The following is an 11,390-nucleotide window of genomic DNA, read 5'->3' as shown; positions in this document are numbered from 1 at the left end:
GGTACCATTTAGCACCTGTGTCCCTGAGGCCTGCCTCTTTCCTGAAGTCTTATATGATGATCTGAGACGTGCTTTTGCTTATCCATTGTTTTTTAGCAATGGTCTTTGTTGGTGGTGATCCTCGCAGCATACCAATGTTGACCTTGGATCTACTGCTTGACGTCTCAAATTCTCCCTTTTTGGGTGTAATCACCTGGCTGGTTGGCCAGTTTGTGTGCGGTACGGGGTCCGCATGTTTGTTGTTATTTGTCTTCTTTATATGCTTGATTCGTTTACTTATTTGGTCCCCACGAGATTGGGGGTTAGGAAGTCATTGTGCCATAGCCCCTGGAGCACGGTAAGGTTAAACTTACTCACTGAGGCGACCAGGTATCAATGAGGTTCCGTTCGAATAGTCAGTTACCCCCGACTGCAAACTATCCAATGGGCACGGTTCGCATGGCACCCTGGATTGGGGAGGTGTTTTTCGACTCCCCAGTCTAGATCCGCAGCGTTTTATTAATAGTAGGGTCGACTCGTACGGGGTGTGGCTACCACCACTCCCTAACAATTTGGAAAGACGAACCGTTTGATTCCTGAGAAGCCACATATCAACCTCGTAGAGAGGCAGGTTGGCCCCAGGGAGCTATATTCCGCGTCAGTCTATCCTGCAGTGCTTGACTCCATGTTTTCATGTGCTGAACAAAATTGTCGGTTGCCTAAAGAAAGTGATTATGTCCAATTTTAAGGGTACTTTACAACACCCTTCATCAAGGAGATTTTCCCTTTTTAACTTTTTCCAGCTCCGCTTTGAAGAGCTCTAATAGCTCTCCAACGCAAACGACGTGCGGGGCAGCCATACTAACTTGCTTTCTTGGAAAACTTGGTTTCTATTATTTTATTACTTTTCCCGTAATGAAGGCAAGGTCAAAGAATTTTCTATACTGCCGCATTGTATGCAATAAATGCAATGAACGCTGATTCAAACAATTCAAATGTGTCCAAAGCCACATGAAAATTTACTATTTCGGAAACATGTACAATTGGAAAAATGATAGTTGTCCAAACTAAACTTCAGTGGGAAAAGTTGAGATTCAATCCAGAAAGTTCTGAAATTGTCTTCTCCTTAAAACTCACTAGTAGATGTCTCCCTCGTTGGTGCTAATAGTATTTAGAATACATCAAAATGAGTTGCTGTACTAAAGGTCATTGAACATTCACAAAATCTAGTACATGCTAGAAGCATATCTGCTCTACTCTCTTCTACATGCTCCTGGATCCCGTGCTCCAGAAAGGGAGGGACACTTCTATTGCCTAAGATCATAGGTGGAAATTCTACTTCATCTACTACATTCCGACGGAAAGTGACACTTTCGTGTTGCCTTGCCGATGCGCAGTACCGGATTACGATTCGAGTCCGACTAGCCATCATAGTACGGCGTTTCGTTCGCGGACACTACATCGAATTTCTTCCCGAAATTGTGCAACTAAAAGACGATTTTCCAAGAGTGCTATCATCTCCGGGGTACGATCACGGCATCGGAGCAAGGACCTGGAACTTGGAGAGACCGCGCGGCACCTTCGTGTGGCCAGACTCTGTCCTTTTTCGTGACCGTAAGTCAAACGGGACACTTGCAGTGGTTTTCGCGTTCGCCTAGCGCCGTTCCGAACGTTCATCTTGACGGGTGCTGAGTGAAAAAGTGCTCGGGAAGGATATTGGGTATTTTGGAGGATTGCGCTGGGTTTTGTGTGTTAAGTAAGCGCAGGAAAATCCGCGGAAGCAGCTGAACGTCGGGCGCTGATTAGCGAAGAAACGATCGACATATTGGCGGTAAAAGAGTTCTCGTTCGGTCCGCACAAGGCAACGGAAGTTTTCGTCCGTGCATCCCTTTCGGGTTTCGCATTCCATCCTTGGCGGTAGTGCGTCTGAGAAGTGCGAGTAGATGCCAGCGCGCTCGGACCAATATGTAGGAAAGTGACGTTGATAGTGTTGTGCAATCACGCCGTCTCTGTCGCTCGCATACGGCCGTCGTAGTGAGATTCCAAGTCGCGAAAATCCCAGTGGATCCGCACATAACCTCGAATTTATTCTTAGGTTTCGTAGGCGACGGACTACGTACGTTTCTCGCTGATTTTTTGCACAAGTTTCGGGTCCGTAATTGGAGAAAGTGCAACGTGCGAGGACGGTTCCGTGTGTTACTGACGAACGCGTGAATTGAGGGAACGCACTATCTTGGACGTGAGTTTCCGCGAGACTCGTCGAACTCGGCAGTGAAGTGCAGTGAAAAGGAGGAAGGCGACGTTGGGACAACGGTGCAGTGACAGTGCAGGCGGACCAGAGTGGGACTCGCGAAAGGTCCAAGGAGTACGTGTTCGTGACCTCGGCTTGCACCATACATGAATGGATCCAGTTGTGGGTTGGTACCAAGAGGAACAGGAGGGACCCGCACTGCGTACATGGCACGCCATTTGGGAGACGCACTCAACTGAAATTCAGAAGCAATTGGAGCTCCAGCAGCAGCAGCAACAGAACAACAACTCGTCCTCCGCGTCGACAAACTCCTCGTCCGGGAAGGGCAACAACCAGTCGACAACGGGACTGAACAACAACGGCATCCACGGCCAGGGCGGCGCGAACCGCGACTCCTCGACAACGGCTCTGCTGCTGCAACAGTTCAGCGGCGACTCGACAGCCCCCACGGCAGCAGAGCGCGAGAAGATCGTAGCCCACGAAAGGAACTACTACAACCCGTCGCGAAGGAAAGCGGGCAGTGCGGCGTTCGACAACAAGGCCAGCACCTACAACATGAACAAGTATCGGCAGAAGTACATCGGCAAGTACGGCGGTACGCCGTGGCGGCCACCTGGCTACCAGTATGGGCGCGGTATTATCGGGTAAGTGTTGACAGCGGCCTTTCGGGGCAGGGTATTGTCCGCGGGTTCGCTGCCAGTGCCCTTTTTACCTGTGACCGCGCGAATCCCCCGGAATTCAGCCTCATTCATGGTTTCTTTCACGTCGATCCAGTTTTTCAAGATATGGTGGATTAAGGTAGGAAAAAGCCTTGAGCCGGCCATTGTAGTTCTCTCTCGTTCGTTGACGTGCATTCGGGTTGGGGTGAAATGTGTCGGCTCTTTCGCACGATGGATGGGATGTCGCTGTGACACTGTCACTAGGCGGATAACTGACAGCGTGGTGTAGTGAGATTTTATCACCGCCAGTGGTGAATAGTGCGGAGTAGGAGAGTGGGCAGTCAGCTGGTCATTGACGTGAAGAAATGAATTTTTTTTCTCGACAGAAGACAGGCCGAAACAGCGGTGGCTTGATACGCTGGATGGGGATTTAAAAGTTCCGAGATTGCACCCAGATCAGGCATTTGACAGAGCCAAATGGTGAAACCGATAACGACGGGTTGACCCCGCTTGTGAGCCGGACAAAGGCTGGAGAAAAAGAAGAAGAATGAGTTTCCGAGTGGAAATAGCTCAAATGGAATAGTTTCCAAGTGGAAGAATTCAGATTTCGAGGTTTCACTGTTAATGTCGTTCCTAATTATCCTCGAAGAGTGCGGTCAGTCAGAGATCAATTGGCTCATTGTTCTGCCTCAAAAAATTTCTTTTACAACAAAATTTTCAACCTTTAATGCCAAACCCAGGCCACATCCTCCTATAAGCGATGTTGCTGACTCTGGCAGGTTGCCGGCCAAACTAGTCGGATGTAAAGCCAGCTTATCAAAAAAATTGTAATATTTGCTTTCAAGCTCTTTAATGGTTCGATCGCCGTCTTGTGTACTAGTGCGACGTCGACGTCTTCCTCTAGGGGGTTTACCAGCAAATAAGCTGAGGCGCACTTTGAGTGCTGCAGATATTTCTGCCTCAGCATGATTTGCTTGCGTGGATCGGCGGTCCATCCTTCACCTTCATCCTCTTGGTTCCGAACCGCACTTTGTAGTCCTCGAGTCATCGTTTATACGGAGCAGGAAAGGTTGGCTGTTCATTTGGGGTTCCTCATCCTTGATGAATTTTCAGTCGCCCATAGGAGTCCTGGGGTTTTGAGGGCACAGGGATTGGATGAGCTTTTCCTTAAACATATGGATTTTCGGCATAGGATCTCTTTGAAATGGATGACTTTGAGCTTTACGATTTCCCAGGCATTGCTGATTTTGACATTATACGAACCGAGAGAGTCCCTGGACAATTGTACCTTGCTTATGCTATTGCGTAGAAACTACGGAGCACTTAAAAGTAGGGGATAAATCCCATGTGTTTGCCTTTGTCGTCCAGAAGATGCTCAATGACCATCTCCGACAGTCTGGCCTCAACACTGGTCCACACCTCCGGCGCTAATTTACTGTCAGCGGAATTGCCATCCGTGAGTATCACACGTAAGTGACTCCTAGCCACATCGCTGAATGCGAAACCCTTCAGCGATGCGGCTAGGAGAGGGCGGTTTCGTAATTTGTGACTCATTGGTTAGGTATTTTCGAAGGTTACTTAGCGTCCGAACCCATGCATACTTTGTTCCGCTTGTGTTTCGTCCGACATCGTCATGAGCTCAGTTGCGTTTAAAAGTACTATGCTTTGCCTCCTCTTCGTCTCCCAGGAATTTGCTATTCTGTTCTTCAACAATCGCCTAGTATTTAAAGATGCCGGGCACTATGGGTGGTATTTGCTATACCCTACTTGACGGTAGTGGATTTCAGACCGGGAACCATTAGTCGATCTGCCGTCTCGTTCCAGGAGCTTCCTGCGATTGGTTGCTGCAAAGCGGAACTAGAATTGGCACCGACTACTATTGTCTCCCGGATGGATGCCAGCAGTTTGTCCGCCGATGACACGCTTGTCATCGCCAACACCTCTTCTATTGTCTATTTTTTTTTTGAGTCCATGTCTTGATTGCAAAAGTAGTCCTAGAAGAAGGTTTACCCTGGCTAGCCTGGCCACAGGGTAAGGATCTTATTTAAAACTGAAGATACCCAAGGTATTCAGAGTTCACATACTAAGCACCAAACTCCCCATTGGTCGCGCAGCCCCATCGTATGCCGTTCCACCTTGGCTTGGGGTGATGTTAACACTTTCTTCAGTACAGGGAGGATAAAGTTGCTTCGGCTCATCTCCGCGCGCACAGATCCGCTTACCACTAACACGTGACAAACAGGCAAACAGATCCTTGTCAGTTGGATGAGTCTACACCTAGCCCGACCCTACACACTCTTGGCCCATTCGAAGACGGTCATGTGAGGACTTGCCGGATTATGCAACCTTAACCAGAAGCATAATCAGACCAGGTCGCGCTGTTGCGGCCAACTCGGAGTTGCTGTCTTTTAAAGATTAGATATTTAAGTTGTGAACACTGGAGTTTCTAATCGCTTTCATATGCCAGTACTTTGATTTCCTATTGTAGCTTCGAAAGTTAGGAGAGTAGCCAGGATAAATTTTTGAATTTCAGGTGGGCAATCTCCTAGCACACCTTCTGCCACTGTGTTACAGATCCGCCGATCATAAAGGTGAAACAGGCTTTGAGGGTAGTAAACTTTGCCACAGGTTTGCTTATGGGGATTAAAACCTGGGAGAGCCGTAAAACTGTTAAGGACCATCGTGAAACCTAATGAAAGACACGATCCATAAAACAGATCAAATATTTGATAAAATAAAATGGCGAAATGGATCACGACGAACGGGACAAAGGTTGAAGAAAAAGAAGAAGTGAGACCAGTGCTTGATTATGCTGCTGCTTCCACGCTCTTGATACCCAAATACCTAGACAACAGAATAGCCATGATTGTGGCGTCTCGGTTGAATGTGGCTCATGATCTGTCGGGCGAACCGTGCGCCCTTTGAGCGCTTTGATGCCTCACTTTTCTATACTGATGTGAAGGTCCTCACCGGATTCTGAAAATACCCAAACAAACAAGGGAATTCGCGTGAGCCTAACGAGATAAACCAATGTGGAAACTAAAACTAAAAATAATAAAAAAAAGAGATGGCTCCACGCGCGCCGTGGAATCATCTGTTTTTTTAAATCTTCAGGTCTAAGTGCAGCGATCGAGGAGGAAGATCCAGGGCAGATCACAGCCTCCATCTCTGCTTCTTCTGCCTCAGATGTTCAGTGAGGCGCGGCCCCCGAGGTTCGCTCCCTTCCTTGGCCATTATTCTGGAGGATATCCCTGTTATTAGAGTTACGCGGGGTTAAGAAGGAAGTCCTCAAATTGATCATCATCATCATCAACGGCGCAACAACCGGTATAAGCCTGCCTTAATAAGAAACTCCATACACCGGTTTTGCGCCGAGGTTCACCTAAAAGCTGCCTGGCGTCCTGGCCTACGCCATCGCTCCATTTCCGGCAGGGTCTACCTCGTCTTCTTTTTCTACCATAGATATTGCCCTTATAGACCTTGCGGGCTGAATCATCCTCATCGATACGGATTAAGTGACCCGCCCACCGCAACTTGTTGCGCCGGATTCAATCTACAACCAGACAGTCGTAGTATATCGCCCAGAGATTTCGTCGTTATGTACGCCACGGAATCATCCATCCTTAAGTAGGGCATCAAAAATGTCTCGGAGGATTCTTCGCAATTTTTCTTGCTAAGAACCCAGGTCTTTGAGAAATACATAAAGACTCGCAAGATCATAACAGTCTTGTACAGTAAGAACTTTGACCCTATTGTGTACAGTTTTACCCTGGCTATGCTATCATAGGCGGCTTTAAAGTTGATGAAAAGATGGTGCAACTGATGTCCATATTCCAACAGTTTTTCGCTTGCCGCAGAGAGAAAATTTGATCTGTTGCTGGTTTGCCTGGAGTGAAGCCTCTTTGGTATGGGCCAATAATGTTCTGGACGTATGGGGCTATCCGGTCTAGCAAGATAGCGGAGAATATCTTATAGATGGTACTCGGCAACGTGATACGTCTATAATTGTTGCACTGCGTGATATCCCCCTTTTTATATATGAGATAGATAATGCCTCGTTGCCAGTCGTCAGGCATTGATTCGTTGTCCCTCACCTTGAGCACACGCTGATGAACGAACCACTTGGTGTAACTGGTCGCCTTCATATTTAACTAATTCAGCTGTAATTCCATCGGCTCCTGGCGACTTATGATTTTTAAGCCGATGAATTGCACGGACTGTTTCTTCTATACTTGATGGTGGCAGTATTTGTCCGTCGTCTTCAGTTGGCAGGACCTCCAACTCGCCGATGTTCTGGTTGTTCAGTAGTTCATCAAAGTAGTCAGTCCATCGCTCCAATACGCCCACTCTGTCGGAAATCAGATTTCCCTCTTTGTCTTGGCAGAATGAGCATCGAGGTGTATAAGGCTTCATCCTGTTGACTTGTTGGTAAAACTCCCGCGCATGGTGCTGTTGCTCCCTGTACCTTTCTAGTTCATAGACTTATTGGTTCTCCCAGGCTTCCTTTTTCTGTTTGTGAAGCCGCTTCTCCGCTCGACGGAGATCGTGATAAGTCTCTGTGCGTACCATCGTTCTTTGAGATTGCAAGATTACTCGATATGCAGCATTCTTCCGTTCCGTTGCTAGCTTACATTCATCGTCAAACCAGCCGTTCCGACTTTTCTTGCGGTTGGGGCCAAGCATGTTTGTAGCCGTATCAATAATTTGTGGATGCTTCATCTCCAGGATCTCTGTTGACTGCGGTTATTGCGGCATCCATTTCGTCCTTATTAGGTGTTACGGAGGGCTGTGTTGTGGATGGCTTCAGTATTCACTCTCACCTGATTGTCAGAGGGAATTGTAGGTGGTGTCGTAATTCGAGCTCGGAGCACTATGCCTACGAGATAGTGGCCCAAGTCTATATTGGCCCCCCTATGTGTTCTGATATTCATCAAGGCTGAGAGGTGGCGACGTTCAATCAGCACGTGGTCAATTTGGTTGAAAGTGATCCCGTCTGGAGAGGCCCACGTATGTTTGTGGACCGCTTTCCGCGCAAACCAGGTACTTCCAACAACCATTTCCTGCGATACTGCTAACTGGATAATCCGCAGTCCGTTATCATTTGTATTTTGGTATAAGCTATGGGAGCCATCGTATCGCCCGAATACGGGCTCCTTCCCTATTTGGCTATTAAAATTCCCCAGTATGATTTTGATGTCCTATCTGGGGCAGGCTTCGAGGGTTCCTTCTCCGACTCTGCAGTCTCCTCTGTAAGGGCGTGAACGTTAATGAGGCTTATATTTCTAAATTTGCCTCGCAAGCGCAGAGTGCATAGCCGTTCGCTTATGTTTTCAAAGCCGTTAACAGCAGGCTTCATTTTTTGGCTGACTAAGGAACCTACTCCGAGCACATGGTTTACTGGATGGCCACTATAATATATGCTGTAGCGACTCTTCTCCAAGAAACCAGTCCCTGTCCAACGCATCTCCTGCAATGCTGTTACATCAGCCATATATTGGAACAGGGTATCGGCTTGGTAGCTTCATCTCTGTACAGGGAGCGCACGTTCCATGAGAAAATGCGCAAATCGTTATTCCTTTGTCGTTGCCGGGTTCGTCGTTGTGTTATCCATCTAGTCCGAGGCTCCTGTTGTGGCTTCGTAATTTCGGTTTTCGTTGTAGGGTTGTCAGCCCTACCCAACCCCAACCAGGAGGACCAGTTGGTAGAATTTGTCCCGTTTTTAGGCGCAGGAGACTCGCCTTCATTCTTCTCCATCTGCAGCTTTTCGTTAAAAAAGAGCTCCCAGCGGTCACCACGTGGAGGTGGAGATAGGGTTTGGTAGTAGAGCTGTTGGTGTTGATTCAGCAGGCGTTTCCCAGGTTTTATGCTCCATCGTGGGTGCCAATCCACGTTTCGCCCTGGGACCTATACTACCCTTTGATCACCAGCAAGCATATTAGTCACACCAACAAACCGGCATGTTTGTCGAATTTACCTTGTAATAGAAGGCACCTGCCCACAATCTAGATCATACAGAATTCAACGTTTATCATTGACTCGAATCAAAATTTTGACGTGTATCGCGTGTTAACATTTCCTAGTACTCAATAGGGCGCACGTTTTTTCAAACGAGGAAACTCAATCTCAAATCGGAATCTTTTCGTGGCAACTAGGAAACGGTCCCCACTTCCAATTTACAAATGTTGAAAAATATTTTTCTTTCTTCCATTCTTATTTCAAGTACCTCTGGATTATGAGAATCAATCGATATCGTTGTCTTCAAGATAATTGCCGCTATTTATAAACAATCGCGAAAATATTGATAAACAAATGTGCCAAGTAGAAGTGAACATGCATAATATCTATAAATATTTAAACAAAAGGTCTACAGATGTAGACAGACACACATTTCTTATTGACTTTGTAACTGCTCTTAAATATGCATGTTGCGGACACCAGGTAACATTTAGATATTGGATTGTTTCGCTATTCATCGATTTTCTTGATAATATGATTATATTCAGATACTTTGTTATTTTAAGTCCCTCTAGAAACTGTCCTGGCGACATAAGTACATAATAATCCAAATCACATTTTCAAACACATTTATTCCACTTGGAAATATCTTAATCTCTTTTTTTATTGAATTCAATCTTAAGAGGTTTACAGCCCCCTCCGAGGCATAAAGCTTTCATTCGATTGGTATGTATTTTGCTAGTTTCAGCGAAGATGCTCGGCCTGATGAAAGCGAATGTGATATGGGAAAGCAATATTCCACATTATCAGATAAGAGAAAAAAAAAGACAAAAAATCATGTGTTACGATAAATAGCGTTTTTTGTACACGTGATATGCTTCGTTTATAATGAGCGTGACGTCCAGTGGTGAATTTATTACGCACATGTAGTAGCTAAGATAAGGAATTGCAAATATTCCTGCTCATATATCAACGTAAGCAAATATGATAAAAATTTTAGTTTTAGAACAAACCGATATTTGAAAGAGTTCAGTCAGTATTTGGGGGTTGTGTGCACGGAAGTAGTCATTGATGCCATAGCAAAAAGGAATAAGCCAAAGCAGATACACCTGTAGAAGGTGCTCCAATTCTAATATGGAAGTAGAGAAAAGCAGGACGTGATCAAATTTACGTAGCATTTATGTACAATTATTGCTGAATGTTTACTCGTCTTTCAAAAAAGTTGCTAAGTGGAATTCACATTATCACGGTGCAAGGTCATCTTCAAGCAGCGGTATACACAATTTTAGATTGATTCATGGTTACACTTGGATTTAGCATCCATTTGTATTAAACGTTACAATTTATTGTCTAACATAAAAAAAATGTATAAAAAATCTGTAGAATGAGTTTTGCTGACCGCTGAGTGCTTAGAATCGGTCTTTTTAGTCGAAATCTGAGAAGTTTGCATTGAGTCCTGAATCCTATATCCAATTCTATACGCCAGAGGCCAACTGGCAATGCCATTCGAGTCTCCTCCGGAAAAGGCAGCATTCCTATAAGTAGGGTCACCATGAGTATGACAGTTTGAAATTCGAATAGGATAATTACTTCGTTGATTTGAGCTATTACTACTATTGACGAATTGACATGTGATGATGACGTCATACACGTTTTAGAATGCACGAAATTTACCAAAAATGGCAAAGTTTCGCTCCCGGTAACTTTGGTAATAATAGCTGGATTTTCTTCAAACTTGACCAAGTTGTGCACTATGTTATTCCTTACACCTATGTTTCACCCGATATCAAATATGGAACAAGTTTCGAAAAGTACTAACTGCCCCTTCTCATTTGACACCCCACATGGCTGCATTTTATGAAAAAAAATGTCCACCCTCCACTTGTATGGGGAGCCTCCCTTAAACTTAACCCAAAATGTTGCATGTAAAGGGAACATCAAGTGACATGATCTTACCAATTTTCGTGACAAGCGGTCTAGCCGTTTTCGAATAAATCGGGTGTGATAGACAGACAGACACCGGCTCGATTCTAAAAAGGGCTGGGGAGAAGTAGATCCTTCATGAATGGAATTTTAATATTTCATTCGAATGTCAATTATTTTCGTTAAGATGTCAGCATCTTATTTGTATGACTTAGGATGCGGTAAATTCGCACGAAATGGATAAGTTTGAACTGCTATAAATTTGACACTAAAAGTGGGAGACTGTCCTCTATGTCGGTGCAAAATTTGGTAGTTCTAGGATGAATTTGAGGGTGTTGGGGAGTTGGTAATATACTATTAGTGAGTTTATTTGAGCAGATATCGGAATAAGACATATTTTGAGGCCTAGGTTTCATTTAAGCGCCTGATTTTTTTCGGATTTTTAGGTTGGGTAGTTTCCGAAAATGAGTCCTGTCTCACTTCAATTGCGTACATTTTGACTCCTTACTCACGCACTTTGCAATTCACGACAAAACTAATGCCAATTTCGGAAAGTGTAAATCGTGACCTTTCATTTGATACCCTACACGACTATATTCTTTACATATATGGGGAGCCCCGCT

General features: G+C 45.4%; 1 protein-coding gene across 1 annotated transcript in view; it reads left to right on the top strand.

Annotated features, from left to right (window-relative positions):
* The first annotated feature begins 1,332 nt into the window (after positions 1 to 1,332).
* The window catches only part of LOC119654175 (non-canonical poly(A) RNA polymerase protein Trf4-1-like), a 36,570-nt gene continuing 26,512 nt past the window's right edge, over positions 1,333 to 11,390 (top strand). The window contains exon 1 of the mRNA XM_038059360.1: positions 1,333 to 2,874. Coding sequence (XP_037915288.1) covers positions 2,381 to 2,874 — 494 coding nt within the window. The 5' untranslated portion in view covers positions 1,333 to 2,380. The remainder of the gene's footprint in view (positions 2,875 to 11,390) is intronic.

The sequence above is a fragment of the Hermetia illucens genome, chromosome 4, assembly GCF_905115235.1.
Source record: "Hermetia illucens chromosome 4, iHerIll2.2.curated.20191125, whole genome shotgun sequence".
Taxonomy (NCBI): Eukaryota; Metazoa; Arthropoda; class Insecta; order Diptera; family Stratiomyidae; genus Hermetia; species Hermetia illucens.
The sequence above is the reverse complement of the archived record's forward strand: the minus strand, read 5'-3'. Positions and strand labels throughout refer to the sequence as shown.